Consider the following 18,339-nt stretch of genomic DNA (forward strand, 5'->3'; position numbering starts at 1 on the left):
GATTGTGCCTACTATTTGTTGTGATAATTTTTTCCTTATTTGAATAAACAGGTGTGGCTCTTGTGATATTTCTTAGAAATATATCACTCTCACTTCTCTTTATTTATACTAATTTTCATAATATGAATAAAATAACTGACATGACATTCTTAGAACTACATTACTGTCATTGCTCTTTCATTATACTATTTTTAAAAGCAAAGTCCTTATCAGAATTCCTTGCTCAGCTGTATACATGAAAGAACTGTGCTGATCACAATAAATACAGCCTTTGTAAGTCAACAATCTCTGTGTTGAAAATGCAGGTATGTGGCCTTCTGTATCCAGATGTGCCCTTTACTGTTGGCATAATTTGGTTAAATTTAAGCACTACTAATTGCCATTGTTTTCAGTGGAAGACTTAAACCCATGCTTTAATCCCTGAACCAATGGGATTTAAGTTTTACCTTCAGCTGGACCATGCCTGTATGTAAGTACCTGCTAAATTCATCTTCATGAACAACTAGTATTCACTTTTTATGTGGAATCTGAGCTAGTTACAGAACTGGAGAGCTCCAAGCTGACTGTTCTGTCCTTCACGATATTTTATGAGAATGAAGTCATCTCTTGATGTTTCTTGTAAAGGGGATTTTGGATTACACCTCGGAGATTCTGTCATGGTTATAGTTCAAAAAGTATCTTAAGAAACTGATATATTTTTATGATGACTACTACTTTTATAGTCCATGTGACCAGAATATAATTGCCTATTCACTCATCTTGCCCTGGAGGCATTTTTAATGCCACAATATCTCAACATTTTGAAAATTTGCAGGGGGTGGATATTGTAAGAGGTTTTGCAAATACAGCAGCTGCACAGAATCCTCTCTTCTTTTTTGTTTTAATTCACTGCAGGTGTTCTCGTGGGGTCAGAGTCCTCTGGCATTTTTGCTCACCTTTCTTTAATTATTAATATTATTTTCCAGCGCTGATATTTTCCTGTCACGCCCCTGGCTGGGTTTGTTATGGTTTCTCTACTTGTTTTAGTATTCATGAAAGGATAATATTATAATTAGCTGCCAATTGATGGTGTTGATTATTGATGATACTTAATTATTAATTATATTTTTAACGTTTTAACTGATTATTGCTTTAATTTTTGTTTTTGTTCCTGCTGCAAGGTTGGGTATAAATTCTTTAAATAAATACATTTTAAAGAAATGGAGAGTAATGGATTGGGGCCTCATTCCCATCGACAAAATGATAGCAAGTCTTGTTGCCAAAGGCACCACACCACACTAGCATAGGGTTGGCTTTGAGGATGGTGTGGCAGCATGCAGCTGGCACTTAGGAGCTAGATTTGGTCCTGGGGCTTTCAGTTGCATAGCATAAGTAGAATACTGACAGGCGTTTCCACAACAATCTTATATTTGAAATTAAAATAAATTAAATTACCCATTTCAGCCCTTGACTTGCTTTAATTAAGAAGTAGTTCTTAAACCCAGAATTCAGTGTAAATGGAAAAATTCTTATTAACACAATCATGTTATGAAATATATTCTCAAGATGTATCCTTCTGTTCCATAGAGATATTGAGAACTCAAATGTGTTTGCAAAAATTCTCCTGTTGTGTAATAATATTTGACAGTGTTTGGAACGTTGTGTCACAGCTTGAGAACTGCTTTCATGAGTAAACGAAGCCCAAGCCTGTTGAGAGCTGCACAGCCTAAATTTGACATGCCGACTTGGAATTAAGTCACTAGTTTCAGTGGGAGGTAAAGTATGCACAAGATTTCTACCTTGAACTGATTGCTAGAATTAGACCGTTTCCATGTGTCTTTATAGGGACGGCCTACTCATGGAATGCTAGCAGCTTTCCCCCATGATTCTAGATGCCTCCATTTGTAAAACGATTGCAGGCTGCTTGGTTTCCATTTTTTGGGCACCTTTTTGGGACCACAGTTTCCCCAGTCTTCTTTTTCTGCAGTCTGATGCAGCACTTCTTCTGCGTTCTTGGACATGTGAAAGATTAAAGTGCTCTGAGAAATTGTCCAATCACGGCATAGCAGAACACACACAAAAAGTGGGCAAAAGGCAGGAAAGACCGGATGTGTGGAAACAGCCTTAGTGTTAGGACAATCACCAGTTGGGACAATCACAGCCTAATATTCTCCGAAGCTCTCAGCATTCAATTGTGCATGCTGAGCAAAAAAAAAAAAAAAGCATTTGAAAGGGAGGCCAATGATAATGATGAAAGTGCTCGACCTCCCCTCTCAAACCGCTTCTAAGAACTGTGGAACCTGTCCTGTGACCTCAAAGCACAAGGTGTGTGGAAGCTGAGTTTTCAGAGTGACTCAGCAAAACACACACAAAAAGCGGGCAAAGGGCAGGAAAGACCGGGTGTGTGGAAACAGCCTTAGTGTTAGGACAATCACCAATCGGGACAATCACCAGTCTGTGGGTCATGCATAATATCTCTTTAAATGTACACTCCACACAACAATCATGTACTCCTTCACACCACCAGGTATACTGTTGGAACTTTATCTTTTATTACCATTTAATATCAGTTTTGTGCAATGCATCCAAACAAATATGCATCTCACAGATATCTGTATTATAATCTTCCTTCATTTCCTTCCCCGTTTTCAGTTTTAATCTCAATTAAATAAAATGTTAAATATTTAGAATGGCATGATGTAAACATTTCATTGGGAAATTTGATATTGTTCTCTTATATTAAAATCTTGATTGTGTTATAGGTGGAGGAACTTGAGCTGGTGGAACTTTACTGTGAAGGCAATCCATTGCTTCAGAAGCATCCAGTTAGTGCCATCCAGGAAGAGGACATTTTGACTCTTAAGGTTACTCACTAGAGAAATTAAAAAGTAAACTGTTTTTACTTGCAGTTTTCAAATGACTTTTTTTCCAAGTGCCAAAGTAATTTAAAGCACTTTCAATCTTCTTATTCTAAATAACCAATGTGTGAGTATAAAACTTAAAAATTCCTTGTGTCACTTGAAAAAAACATGCATTGTTTTATTTAATTGAGATTAGAATTGAAAACCATGCCCCATCAGACCACCTGCTGAAGGGAGAACCATGGGATGACAGTTAGTGGGATACCTCGTGGCTGCACACCTCTGTGTGGATCCCCTGCCACCTGGGAGTGAGGATGCCCTGACAGCCCCCAAACTGGGCATGCACCTGCCAAGCCTTACTCCCAAGAGCCCTTAAGGGGATCCCCATAACAGAGAAACTGAGCTTGCCAGAATGTTCCCCCCTCCAAAACAGATCTGTGCCTAATATCCAAATCACCACAAGAGCCACAAAATGGCTCCCATCAAAGCTTCTAGAACTGCACCTAACTCCACAGGCCATCCCGAAGGTCCTGCAACCAAATGTCCTTTCCCTAGCTGGACAGGTGCACTTCACTGGGACAGAACTGTTTTCTGTTACTATAAAGAAGTTCCTAATTTTGTTAGGAGCAATTTTGAAGCCCCATGTTCTAGTCTTTTTATTCTTGTTTGTAATGATGATTTTGTAGCAAGTAATAAATTAAAAGCTGATTTATTTTTCTAAACCCTAACACTAGTATCAATTTTTTAAAACAAAAACCGAACATAATATTTCCAAATCCTACCAAATAATCTCCTTGGGCAGGGCCTGCATATATCTTTGTGAAAAGAGCTTAGAGCAGCATTCATAATTACAAAATAAGTATTTATTCTGGAAAAAGCCAGAGATTAACAATGTAAGTTTTCATTAAAGGAAATCTTCTACCAAAAAGGGCTACCAATTTAAATTTTAATTATAAACTTTATCAGATTATAAAAGCAAAGGATTAACTATGCTAGTTAAAAATATTATCTTTAAAATCAATTAAATCACATTGTTTCATAATATTTATCTTTTGAGTTGCCCGTATTTGAGCAGAAAAAGGGAGCATGTTTGATGGTATTCATGTACATTGTATGAACATAAAATATGAAAGCGTGTGATTCCCTTGTATTTGGCAAATGTCTGGAATTCTATGGCTTGAAGTAGGAACCTGACACTGCCATCCTAAGCAGAGTTACGCTGTTCTAAGGACACAGAAGTTAATGTGCTAGGAAGGGAGTAACTCTGTTTAGATTTACACAGCTATTGGATGTCTGGAACCATGTGAGGGTAGACTTTGAAACCCTCTTCAGATATCAGAGAAAGCGAAGCATTCAGCATTGGTCTTTGCAACTGGCAATAAGTATAAAGCCTTTCTGGATTGGGCCTAGTATAACTACCAGAAACTTGGTTTTCTGTCCTGACTGGTCAATAGAGCAAAATCATCCGTCTGTTGCACTCTAGTCTCCAAAGGCCAAGATCTGATTCCAGCTGTTTGACTCAACTCAATAGCACCATCTCTGTTCCTTTACTCCAAGTTCTATCCACAGACAACAGGGCCTGTTGACTGGGAAAGATTGATCCTGGGTGTGAATTCAGCCTGTCTCTCCTTTACAATAAATTGACACCTTTTCACTGTACCAGGGCCATTTTCACACGCCTAAAACCTCCAGGAAGTTGCACAAAACTCATGGCACGACAGCATCTTCATAGCGCGATTTCCTGTTTAATGGTACGATTTCTGACGTCATCGCACCATTAAATGGGAAATAGCGCTATGAAGACGCTGTTGTGCCGCAGGTTTTGTGCAATTTTCTGGAGGCATTTATAGGCATGTGAAAGTACTTCTGGAGGGTCAAGGGATCAGTCTTTTACAATGAGAACTGTACAGTTTTGGAACTATATATTTGTAATATTACACTCCCTTTGGGGCATCAGGGCAGCTACAAATAGAGGCAGGTAACTGGATAACATCAAGGTGTCCCCCAATAAAGTTGGCCTGACTCTGGGGAATTAGATTCATGTACCTGACTAGTAGCCATTTCTGAGTTTAGGAAGTAGCTCTTCTCAGGGGTCATTTTGTAGAAAAAGAGCTGCAGGAACTCATTAGCATAACTGATTTGCATATGCCACACCCCCTGACCTCGCCTATTCTGGCTGTTTTGGACCCAATCCTCGCCATTCAGAGCTGAAATAGGGCCCAAAATGGCAAAAAGCAGCTGAAAATGGCTGAAAAAGGGCCCAAAATGGTCAGAATTGGGCAGCTGCTGAGCGGGAGATTGATCCACCACCCGTCAGAGGCCCAATCCTGGCCATTTTGGGCCCAATCCAGGCCAAAACGGGCCCAAAATGCCCAAAAATCAGATGGGCAGGGCCACCTGACATGTGACCTCTTTGGAGAACTATCGGAACTGCATTCCTGCGCGTTCCCCCTCAAAAGGAGCCCTGGCTCTTCTCCAAATTAGAGTACCTAGTTATAGTTATAGTTATAGAAAAGCATGCCCACCTTGTTGTTTTCATTTACCTGTATTTTGGAATTCCATCAAAGTTTTCAGGGGTGTGGATAATTCCAGGAGGGTAGCTGTATTGGTCTGCAATCAAAGAGTAAAATCCACGTCCAATAGCACCTTAAAGATCTAGCTGGAGTGTGCTATTCCTTATAATCATTTACAAGTGTTGTTCTTGCATATAAAAGGAAATACAGGTGGCAATATGTGCCCCATGACTTTGAAGTCCTCCCAGCAAACAAGTCCTATTGACAGACTAGTTGTTTTCCGGCCTGTCAGAACTGGTTGCAGATTAAAATCTGAAATACTTTTGACTCTTGCCCTGCCTCTCATTCCTCAGTAATGGGATCCCTAACCCAATCATCAGTTTTAATAAACCCAAGCTTTTCTACTGAAAGAGAACGAGAAGGAGCATTTTAAAAAGCATTGCTTTTGTTTAGTTTCTTTATCACTCATTCCATCAGCTTTGTTTTGAACTGTAAATCTTCCACCCAGAAAAGAGTAATGCCATATATAAATAATGGTATGTTGTGTCCTTCCCAGCTCTTTGGCAAAGGGAAGGTTCAAAGCAAGAAAGCACAGGAGATTACCTAAGGAATGAAGCAAAAATGAATGTTTAAATCATCCGTTGTGCTACAACTTTGTGGGAAAGTTGTAGCACATAGCAAAAACAGCCAAGAAATGCTTCTTATATAGAATCAAGAAAGCCTTCCTCAAGCTAATAATTGGCAGAAACACTGTTGGAAAGATGGACCTATCAAGAAGAACCTCTCCTGTTGCAAGACTGGTTTTACTCTGCTGATTGGGTTTCAGTTTCTCATGACTATCTTACCTGACTTAGAACTCTGCTTGAAACCAGATAGCAAGGTGCCCAAATAACAAATATTAACTAATATCAATGAATGTTGTTCTGTTGTAACAATGACAGTAACAAATAGGATTTTTAAAAAAGTGTTCTTTTCTCATTCGTAAATAAATAAATGCATGTCCCTTTCAAAGAGTTGTTTTAAATGTAGCAGTTTTTTGGAATTCATTCTGGTATATAACAGCAAATTCTTACCAATTCTTCACCATTCCTGTTCTTTCCTGAAAGCTACTACACGTAATGATCATCCACATGTGTGGTTTGCTGCATGTACTCACACTTGGTAGGTAGCTGAGATAAAGAACTGAAATCTCAGGAAACTTCCCTGAACTGTAGTGAGAATTGTCTCTTTTTGGATTGCGGTATGAATTCTTTCTAATTTTTCTTGTTATCTAGCTGTAGCCAAATTACCTTTGGATTTCAAAACATGGAAGTGGCAACTAGCTAAGGGTATGCCAGTCCTTTGGGCTAGATCCATGCCAGAGATTCAGTACAAGTAATTGTTAAATTAATTATAAAGAATAAATGCAGCATGCTTAATATATGACTTACTTGTAATTCTTTAATTGAGAGTTGCTCTATAAAAGGATGTTAACTGTTGGAGTAAGAAGTATTAATTTTGAGTTTCTGTCACCTTTTCAATAATACAGGAAATAACAGCAAGGTTTATTATTGCTCAACTGAAAAGCAGCCTTTCTTTACAAAGAGCAGTCAAGCAGAACACAGAAGCGCAGAATATGCTTTCCCAGCAACGAGAATGTGCTCAGTGTGGATGTGGTTTCCTGAACATGTGGCTAGAATGTGTACAGTTTGTAGATGTGAAACAGGTAAAAACAAGTTGGGAGGGGGTGGCAGCACTGGAGGCATCTCATTTTCCCTTGTATTCCCCTCTGTACACTCTTCTTTCTCTCCCCCAGGCAGCCCCCATAGCCTCTCTTCTTTCCCTGCTTCCTTCTCTCTCTCCCAGCCACCAATAACTTACCTACCTTTATCTGCCTTCCCAGTTCTTCAGCTTTTCCTCCTTCCTATCCACTGCCAGCCCTTTTTCTTCTCTCCCATCTGCTGGTTTTTTCTCTTCTTCTGCTATTCAGCTTTTGTTCTTCTCTCCCATTTCCTTGCTTCCTTCCTCCCCTTAGAACTTTTACCTTTTCCCGTCTCCCTTACAGTGTGTAGAAAAATCTGCTCTGTCTGTCCCTGGTCCCATTGTGTGCATTCTTTGAACCACACTCCAGTGCCCCATTCAGAATTATATATAATGCTGTTTGAATTCTTTTGTCAAGTTCTGTTGTGTCCTGCTGCTTTTGACCATCTCCAGAGTCGGTCCCTTTTTTCTGCATTATTATTGATTCCTGATCATAAGAAAGACTAGCTTGATCTGACGAAGTTCCATCTAATCCAGCCTTCTGTTTCCATCACCATGGTTAGCCATCTGTTGTCTGATCTGCTGCTGCCTTATCCTTATTTACCCAGCCATTGTCCACTGAAGCGTTCCATCTTCACAATAAATCCAAGATGGAAATTTATTATCCCAAGACGACACAGTAATTGTCATAGCTAAATGGGATTTTCTACTATGTCTGCTACATTTTATCCTTCCTTCAAGAAGCTCATAGTTCTCTGTTCCTCACTGTATTCTCAACAGAACCATGTGAGGTAAGTTACACTGACAGAGAGACTGGTCTAAGGTTACCCAGTGAGCTTCAAAGTAGAGTGTGGATTGGAACTCAGGTCTCCCAGATCTTAAATCTGTACTCTAACCACTACACCATACCTAACCTTTTTACATATGTCCTTAAGGCTGAACAGTAACAACATGTTTCAGAAAGATGCTTTGATAAAAGGATAGGGACTGTGAGACTACACTACTGTATGTAATACATACTGTCTGTTGATGTAAATAAGACCCTACTACGTAAGTTCTACATAATTAATTTGTCATGTTACTGCTTTTGCTGTTTTCAGATTTATGCAATCAAACCTTATTATTTTGTTCATTGGATGTCCTATTCTGTTGATTGTATTTGACCTACACTGTGTAAGCTGCCTCGTGTCTCAACGAGAATGGCACAAATATCATAAATAATATAAATACATAAATACAAAAGCCCAGCACTCTAGTCACTACATCACAAAGGCTCTCTGTTCTGTGTTTAGAATGCATCTTTTAAACTTGATGCCTAGTGTAGTGTATTACAAGCACTACGGTTTTAACCAGGAAACAATGTCTTAAACGTGTATGCAGCTTCAGAAGAGCACCCCTAACTGAGGGTTTTAATGTGTGTGCAGAAGCATGCTTTGGGGCGAATATCAAGAAAAGAGGAGGCACTTCTAAATTCACAATTTATTGGCTACAGGGTATCGTAAAAGGCAACAAAAGAGGCAATTGAAGTGCAATTCAAAGAAATATTCACTGTGTAAGGAGTAATCATATCCAATTACAGCCCAACCCACAAAAAGCAGGATTAAGCCCACCTGTAGTTAGTTGCTTGCAAAATGTCCCAGAACAGAGAGAAAATAAGCAGGGTTCAGAGAGGGAAAGCAGGGCAATTAGAGGTTTTGGTACCTCAGCTGGATACAGTGGGGTAGGGAATAAAAGAGAGCAGGAAGGAAGGAGTAGTGTCACGGGCTGGGCTTGTCCAAGCAAGGTGGTTCCAGTCCAAACCTTAAGGCTAAAGTCAAAAGGGAGTTCCAAGAGCAAAAGCCAAGTCAAACCGGTGGTCAGAGCACAAGATAATGCCAGGAGTAACTCCAGAGTCCAAGGGCAAGGTCAGGCACCGATGGCATCAGGTCCAAAAAGCAGGCACGGGCAAGATTCACAGAACACGGAGCGGTTGCAGGCAGTAGACATGTTGCTTCCACACCCAGCAGTTGCTCCTGACTGGCTTTTATAGCCAGGCGTGGTTTTCAGCCAGCTGCTGGGGCTCCATCCTGATGCTACTCATCGTCGCTCTCCAGCAGCTGGCGTTGGCTCAGGAGACGAGCACTGTGCCGTCTCTCCTGCAGTTCCAGTCTCTGGCGCTGTCTGCAGCGCTCTCTAGGCGTGGGTGAAACTGGGGGGTGGAAGCCCCTAGCTGGGCTTCCCTTGTGGTGCTGGCAGTCCCTGACTGAGCTTCCCCTGTGGAAGTTCCTGGCTGAGCTTCCCCTGTGGTATTGGGGCTAGAGGGTGCTGGTGTCTCAGCTGCTGGCTGTGGGCTTTGATCAGCCAGCAGCTGCTGCTCCTGATTGCCGGCTTCTGCTGAGTCAGGGCTAGGGCTGGCTACACAGAACTCCTCTTCTCCTGAGGAGTCCTGGTTGGCTCCATGAGGCTCCTCTCCTCCAGAGGAGACCTCACTCTCAGACTGGGCCATGATGACAAGTAGAGCTGGTAGGAGGGGTGGCTGAAGGAGGGTTTTTTGGGGAGATAGTATGGGAAGGAGTGTGGGGTGGAAGAATTACTTCAGATGGGAACAGTGGAAGGGAATATGGCAACAAGCAACCAGGAGGCTGAGAGTGTATATACACGAGACACCTGACACGTGAAGAACACTTGTCAGGAGACGCAATGTTAGCTGGAATGGGTAGTTTAAAAATACAGAGCTGGTGGCAGGGCAAAGGCTTTGCTATACACTGGAGCTGTGTGAAAGGGCTGTGAAATGCCAGAAGGGAAACACCGGCCCTTTATAACCTCTCCAGGTCCAAGCCTGGCTCTGGAAGGCAGCTCCAACCCATTTTCATCCCTCACTGCCCTCTGATTGCAATCCCACAGTTTTAGACTGGAGAGCGACCTCCACCAACTCTGTCTTTTAAAACTATGTTTCCCGGCTAACATTGTGTCTCCCAAACTTGATGATCATGCACCAAGGCGTCTTGTGTAGAGAGACTCAGAAGAGGAAGGGTTTTGTTTTGGGAATATGGGCGCGGGGGGACCAGGGGAATGAAGGGGGAATAAGTGTAGGTCATACATTGCTTGATCCAAATTATGAGCAATTTTTCTGAGACCCAGGTGTAGCTGTAAGGGGGCAGAAGGCATTGGGATAAACAGTGTCTAGCTTGCTAGTATGAAAACCCTTCCTTTAAAACTTAAACGTGCAGGCTTTTTGGTCAGGTGGGTAAGAGAGGAGTGATAGGGATTACTTCACTGGGAGTCATTCAGGGTCTGGCTGTGTTTTTGTTATTTAATTCTGGAAGAAGCTTAATTGCATTGTTATATATCACTGATATTTTTCTGATTGTGCAGGAATGACCATTGATGGCTCACAAACGCTGATTAGCCTGCTTTTCCTGTTCTGAGGTGATCTGAAATTGCAGGTCAAGACTTTGGCCAGAGTGGGTGCACAGCTTCCTTGTTACACCATAGTGAGCTAGTATTTATTTTATTTCTTTGAGTCTCTCTACACGAGATGCCTGGGCACATGTTCATCAAGTGCCGAGAGATGCCATGTTAGCCAGGAAGCATAGTTTTAAATGACAGAGCTGGTGAAGATTGCTCTGGAGGGGATGGATTCTCTCACAACCCTCCGCTGTCTCTGGCGTGCCAGACTGTCTCCCCTTCCAGAGCCTTTACCCTGCCGAGGCTCAGTTTTAAGTCCTTGCTGCTTAAAACTTTGAATTAATTGAGCAACAGTAGGGCAAAGGGGAAGGGGAAGGGGAAGGGGAAACAGTCCAGCATGCCAGAGGTGGTGGAGGGTTGTGAGAGAATCCTTCCCCTCTGGAGTGATCTCCGCTGGCTCTGTAATTTAAAACTATACTTCCTGGCTACATTGCATCTTCTGACACGTGAAGAACACATGTCAGAAGTCTTGTGTAGAGAGAGACTTTGTTACCCAGTTATCTTGAGCCAAGATTGACTCTCATGCTGTACTTTACTAGCATCTTCAAAGGCCTCTGGAGTCTGGAGTGTAGTTTTAGGTCAACTGGAAAAATTTTGATATTGTCTTCATTGCCTACATTTATGAACATTTTCCCTAATCAACTGTGGATTCTGATCAAACTGTTTTTTTCAGATATCAGGGCAATGCAAGTTGAACCTGTGTAAAATCCCAATCCCTCTTTCCACAAGGGGAGACATATGTCCGGGACATTTTTGATATCTGTCTGTCTGTTTTAGGTAGATTGTGCACACATAGTATTTTTAAATCTTCAAAGCACTTCATATACATTACCTTATTACAGTCCTTACAACAGTTTTGTAAAGTAGGTCAGTATTGTCTCCATATTTCAGATGAAGCTGAGAGGCAGCAGCTAGTTTAAGGCTATCTTGTGAGCTCATGACAGAAGAGACATTAGAACGTTCATGTATAGATTAGGATGTTAAATCAATCACCCCTCCCCTCCAAGTCATTTTGCCATGCCTATAACTCAGTGGAGGTTGCCCCTCCAGAGCTGGAAAAGCAAAACAAGACGGCTTAGAATGTTAAATTATGGGGGCCACTAAATGACCGTGTTTTCACTGTATTTTTTTAAATCTGGCAGTCATGGGAATGGGGGATGCGAACTGGACACGCCAGATACTCAGGCTTGTTACTTACTCCCAACCCAGAGGAATTCACAGTGACTAAACCCTACCCCAGCAGGAATGCTCTTCCCCACAGAGCCATTCTACATAGCAGGCAGACAAGTGGGTCAGTTAATTGATGGGTTTGTTCATTTGTTCACAACCTCTTCATGTGTATTTGCAGGAACAGTCTACATGCAGCTATCCAAAGCCAGGGCTGTATTATTCATAAGGCTGACTAGGCTGAAGCCAAGGGGACCCACAGGGACCCCATCCAGCTTGGGGGAGGGGAGGGTGAGAAACAAGCTCTTTCTCCTCTCCCTTTTGCAACTTCATAGTTAAGCTATTTTGCTGAGTGGTGATAGTGGATCATAACCCAACTCCCAGCTGATCCTCCAATCAGTTATGAGTTGGCTTCTGACCAGCAGGCAGCTGCAAATTTGTTCAAATTGCTGTTTGAGTTTGATGCAATCCAAGCGTATCCCTGGTCAACTCACAGTCTGATTGTGAGTGTTGAAGAGAGTAATTTCAACTTCTGAACAGGTTTGCTGAGAAACTTGCAGCATCCCCAGTGGGTGTAGCACAGGACAAAGCTCACCTTGTTTGCTTCCTTTCAGTATACATAATTGGGGAAGGCAGGGAGGAAGTCTGTCCACTTGTATTCCACTCAGCCAGGCCAGAAATGGAAGCTCATGCAAGCCAGATTATCCTTTGATAACTGCTTGAAGACGATGAAGATCTTTTCTAAGGGGGATGGAATAGACATTACCTAAAAATCTGAAGTGTGCCTATCTATATTCCTGAACAAGCACAGATGGATATGTGGAAGTATTCCGCTGGTGGAAGAAGGAAATGGGCTGATTTCACCCCTTATACCTCCCCATTGTAACCCCTGATCAGTGTGGCTGTCCACGTGGGTTCAGAATAGAAATGTCTGGAAGGGAACATGGCAAAAGTCAGCGCCTTCCACTTGCAGTACTTGATATCTAACCCCATAACTCTAAGAGGGGAAAAACAAGAAAATAAGGCAGTGGCAATTATGAACCCATAGGTAAGGAGTGCACATTAAGGGAATAGCAATTGGCAGACATAAAATTATTTATATTAATAAAACAAGGATAAAGGAAAGAGACAAAGGAAGGTGCTAAAATAAACACGTAGTGCTTTAAACACAAAAATAGTGCAAGACCACATAATTTCACAAAACTGCCCTCCTATTTTAAAGTAATTTTTCTCATTTAAAAGTTACTATTTTACTGAACAGAGGATATACTCTTCTCCATCAGTAGAACTGCTGTGTACAGTTGAAGAGAGTAGTTTTCACCTTGACTCCCCTTACTGAAGAAGGGGAAAATGTAGCAGTAAAGATGAATTGCTCTGAAAATATTATATTTGTTTTCCCCCAAAGCCAACTCTCTCTCCCAATATGTCAGTTTTTAGCTCTGTAATAACCTGTAGTTACCTTCTCCAGATATTTCAAGCTGAAAATTGTATAGCAGCTGCTGGATTGTGGATAATGGCCTGAATCCAGTGAACATTTTCTGCAAACTGAAGGGGTGGGGGGTGAAAGGTAAGTTTCACCAGGAATTTCCATCAGTGGAGCAAGACTGTCTCATCTCTTCAACTGCAGCTCTCTGACTTCCCACTGATGCTGGTCCTGTAGGTCCCTTGTCCCTCCGGAGCAGCATTTTGGGCTGCAGCAGGAGGGGAAAGACAGGGAAGTCCTGTTCTGCTGATGGAAATCTTTTCTGTCAATGTGAATTAGCATTGAAACTGATTTGATGTAAATATGGTGTTTTAGTATTTGGAATACCCTAGCAATTTATAGATCCAGAGGGGTTAGCCGTGTTAGTCTGTAGTAGCAAAATAGTAAAGAGTCCAGTAGCACCTTTAAGACTAACCAACTTTACTGTAGCATAAGCTTTTGAGAACCACAGTTCTCTTCGTCAGATGCATCTGATGAAGAGAACTGTGGTTCTCGAAAGCTTATGCTACAGTAAAGTTGGTTAGTCTTAAAGGTGCTACTGGACTCTTTACTACCTAGCAAATTAGTATCTGGAATGGAGGTCTCTTCATGGTTTTTTAACAGTTTTGTTTGTCATCTGATGTTGATCTTGTTCTTCTAGAATCTGACTGTGACCAGTAACCTGTTTTGAGATTTGTTTATAATATGGCTGAGAAGTGGAAGACCTTGAATTCCATTGCCTGGCTAAGATTGTTCATTTTTCAGTTTGCTTAACTGTGCAATTTTTAACTTTTCCCTGGTTCCTCTTAAAGTTAAAACTGTAGGGAGTAAACTACTTGTGTGTTGCATAATGAACTTTCAGCCTTGTATGCAATGATGTAATGAAATACCAACTTTGAAAGAGATGAATGTGAACCTGCCTTGCTCCAAATGAGTTTGACTTGGATGATCTGCATTTTGGAAAATTAATGTAATTTTACAACAGCACACCCTTCAATCACACATTCAGCCGAGCCCCAATAAATCAGGCATCAGTTTAATTTATACTGTGATTTAATTTGTTCATGATTTACAACAGTTACCTTTCTAACTCACAAGGAATGGGGTTCACTGTGAAAAGCTATAACAATTGAAAACTGTAATGTTTGTAGGTTTATAGTTATCATTACAATATATTAGGAGTATAGACATGACAAAATATAGGTTAGAAGAAAAAGGGTTTCAAAAACCTACTAATATGCATTCCGTTTCATTATAATTTTATCTTTGGTGGGTTCACTCAGTTAAAGATACTTGAGTATCCATATCCAATTCAAAAATAAATTGAGAGATGTGGCCCCCAACTGCACTGGCCCATGTCCCAAGAGCGACTTTTGACATATCCAAGTGGAACTTTTAATTATTTTCTTTTAGCAGAAAACCTCAATGCTGTAGCACAACCTCTTTTTGTAAAGCCGTCTCATCAGTTTCAGAGTGGTTTGCCATGTGGGTAGCTGCTATCTGAGAAACAAGTTTAAAGCCTTCTTGGGTGCTGAGCTAGCTCTACAGTTCTCTGGCACTAACCATTATTTATTTGACATTATCTATACTTTCTGTCACATTGGAGGGTAGCTGTGTTGGTCTGCAGTTGAACAGCAGGAATTGAGTCCAGTGGTGCAGTGGAGTCCAACAAGATTTTCAGAGTGTAGGCTTTCGAGAATCAGAGCACCCTTCTTCAGACATGAGTAGGAATGGAGATCCCTGAGTCTATATATCCCAGAAAAAGGTGGGTGGGATATTATAAGGGAGAGCATCAGGATGTAAAGGTACAATGGAGCTTGATTAGATGAGAGGGGTGTAGCAGAGAAAGATGTCAGGATGTAAAGGTACAATGCAACTTGAAACTCCTAAAGTTTCTCTGTTTGAAGACAGCTACTTTGAGGTCAGCAGTGGAATGTCCTGTAAGATAAATGATAGCTTTGCCAAATGATAGCAGCTGTGCCAAGTAAAACAAAACATCCTGGGGGGTGGGCGGGATTTTAGGATGTTTGAATTTTTGAATTTTAACTTATGTTCATATTTGTAGGTGTACCTCTCCTATTATATCATGCCTGATGGGAATACACATTCATATTTGAACCCATAATCACCAAGCCTTCAAATATCAGAGATGTTGGCAAAAAACTATGATGTCTGTCACATCATTGAGTGTGTAGTGACTGATGTGTTGGGCTTAAATTTAGGAAATCTCAGCTTCACATCACCAGTTAAACTATGAAGTTTGCTGGGCGATCTTGGAGAATCAGTTACCTGAGCACAGTAACTGATAGGTGGCCAATGGAGTGACTGTAGGATGGGAGTGATGTTCATGCTCCTGATCTCTCCTGGTAACAGTTGAGCTGTAGCATTTTGCACTAATTGGAGCCTCTTAGTTAGCTTAGATGGGAGACCTATGTATAATGCATTGCAATAGTCAATCCTTGATGTTACCGTAGCATGGATCCTGGTGGCCAGGTCGGCCGTGTCGAGATAAGAAGAGTGAGGTTGTAAAAAGCATTTTTTGCCGCTGCCTTAACTTGTTTTTCTAGTAGTAGTGCTGGATCCAGTATAACTCCCAGGCTCTTAACCGAGTCAGTGAGGGTAAAACAAACTCATGGGGAGTACAATATCCTTCAAGATCTCTGCCTTCCCAACAAGCATCACTTCAGTCTTGTCTGGGTTCGATTTCTATTTGTTTTTCAACCATTTCACCACGGCTGTCAGGCAGCGATCTAAGATTTCTACTGCATCCTGTGGGGATTTAGATAGCGAGATATAGAGTTGGGTGTCATCTGCATATTGGTGACATCCAACTCCATAGCTGCAAATAAGTTCTCCTGGAGGCTTTACGTAGCGGTTGAATAACATGGGAGATAAGATTGCGCCCTGCGGAACCCCTCATTTTCGAGATAGCAGATCTTCAACGGCCACCTTTTGAGTCTGTTCCATGAGAAATTATTTAAACCAGTCCAGGGCACATCCTCGGATGCCCACTTCTGTTTCTAAATGCCTCAACAGGATGGCATGGTCTACTGTGTCAAAGGCTGCAGATAGATCTAGGAATAATGAGGAGGCATGGCCTTTGTCTATATTCAGACGGAGATCATCCACTAACGCTACTAGTGCTGTTTCTGTCCCATGCCCTGGTCTGAATCCTGACTGGAAAGGGTCCGGAGCACTACAGCTATCCAAGAAGGTCTGAAGTTGGTCAGCTATCACAACATAATTTTAAATGCAGTGCTTGTATAAGTTTCAAACTAATTTCAAATGTACTGTTTATATAAGATTGTATAAGTATCAACTCAATTTCCAGTTTGGTGTATAATCTTTTACTATGCCCTTTCTATTTTTTACATTTTTTCTTTTTAAATAAAATTTCTTTGAGAGAGAGAGAGAGAGAGAGAGAGAGGTGGCATGCGAGTTTTCCAAATAAAAATAAGCAACTCAGCACCACTCCTTGTCTGTGTGGCAGTTTCAATAGAGGAATGTGATCACAGGTGAGAACCAGATTTAGTAGCACACTAAGTACATTCCCAATACTACGCTTCAGTTAGACCCTGAAAGAAGGCACGGAGGTTGTATACCTTTTCTATTCTTTAAAAGAAGAATGACTAGAGTTTAGAATGTGCATTGAGGACACGAGATAGTAGAATTTCAAACAGCATCCCCACACAAAATTGAGACTACGCTTCAATCTGGTGTTTGCCTTGGGAAAGGTCTCTAATAGAGCAACTGCTTGCTACCCATTCTGATGCATGTGTTGAAGTGGTCTATTTTCTAACATCTCATCATCAGGGTATGACCTCTTGAGTCTGTTTCACTATCCAGCTTCTCCAATTATTAATTTTTGAGTATCATTCAATAAAGTAGCTTTTCCTGGACTCCCGTTGGCCAATTTTCATCACCAGATTACATACTGTTGGATCTCTCTTCAAGATGCAAAATTCCTGTTGCCTTGCTCTTCAGTGATAAATGTGCTTTAAAACTTGGAAAGGACAGCTGTGACCGCAACACAAAGAATTCTCAATTTTTGAGCATAATTTCTTTTAGCGCTTTGCTGTTCACTTCGATTAGGAAAGACCAAATGTCATGAGTTGTTCATTACATTGCTGTGGGAGAGATTCACAAAAGAGGCTTCAGTTCATACAGAAATATAAGTTCATAGTGCAGAGTTGGATCTGTAATATACTGTAATTTTTATGTATTAAAATATTTTCCTTTCCCTTTCTTTAAAGCGAATGAAGACCAGTAGAAACTTGCACCTCTTACCTGTCAAGATGCTGCTATGCTCATACAAATGCTTTAACCTCCATGATGATGAACTCTTTGGAATTGCTGTGCCTTAGAACAGGCAGTGAATGCATGCAGGGCCTCGACCATTTATAACCATTGTGACATTTTTAAGAAACTGAACTGAAGCCTGCATCAATATTTAATTTAAAATACACAATGATGTTGGAATAACAGTTGCAGAGAAGTGATCTAGTTGTGGGCAGAAATTGTTCCCTACAGCTGTGCAGGGCAGGCGGTGTGTTTTGGCAGACTTGAGTCTGCTTCTCAAAATGGATGACTCAAACTAATGACATTGTTTAACAATGAGGTAAAGTTTTATAACGTAAACTCTAAGTAACCTGTGTTATGTGGTTGCTTTGGCTTCCCTTCTGTCCAGCTTAGTGTGAAATTCTGATAAAGTGCTCCCGCTCCCAAAACCTAGGGTCAGGCCTTAAAATGGCAAAAGAATACTTTAACATGTGTCTAGTGATTACGTAGTCCTTGATTTCCATTATAAATCCTGTTTTCTAGAAGTTTATAACTTGGCTTTAGCAATTGGCTTACAGAATTTTCAACTCGGGAGAAAATGTGTTGGAGTGTTTTATGAAAGAAATAAAAGTGACATATTTTAAGAAAGGTTTCTTTGCACCTAAGAGTTTTCATTGTAAAAAGGCTGTATGACATGGAAAACATGGGGAGAGGGGACCATTCCACAAAGGAACAGGCAGTTAGCTGGAGTATTGATTTGTTCTTTTCCTTTTTGCCATTGAAGTTTCCCTTTTTGATTCCTGTGAATGTTTTATCTTAAATGTTTGTCTGCTGCATTTTCTCCTAATTTGTATTCCGATTCCCAAGTAAATAATGCCACAGAAAACAGGTC

At 41.1% G+C, this 18,339-nt stretch overlaps 1 protein-coding gene across 1 annotated transcript in view; it reads left to right on the forward strand.

The window, feature by feature from the left end:
* Positions 1-18,095, forward strand: part of LRRC69 (leucine rich repeat containing 69) — a 40,014-nt gene extending 21,919 nt beyond the window's left edge. Inside the window, exons 6-8 of the mRNA XM_054985330.1 lie at positions 2,742-2,843; positions 6,882-7,058; positions 17,423-18,095. Coding sequence (XP_054841305.1) covers positions 2,742-2,843; positions 6,882-7,058; positions 17,423-17,533 — 390 coding nt within the window. The 3' untranslated portion in view covers positions 17,534-18,095. The remainder of the gene's footprint in view (positions 1-2,741; positions 2,844-6,881; positions 7,059-17,422) is intronic.
* The last annotated feature ends 244 nt before the right edge of the window (positions 18,096-18,339 follow it).

The sequence above is a fragment of the Eublepharis macularius genome, chromosome 7 (genome assembly GCF_028583425.1).
Source record: "Eublepharis macularius isolate TG4126 chromosome 7, MPM_Emac_v1.0, whole genome shotgun sequence".
Taxonomy (NCBI): domain Eukaryota; kingdom Metazoa; phylum Chordata; class Lepidosauria; order Squamata; family Eublepharidae; genus Eublepharis; species Eublepharis macularius.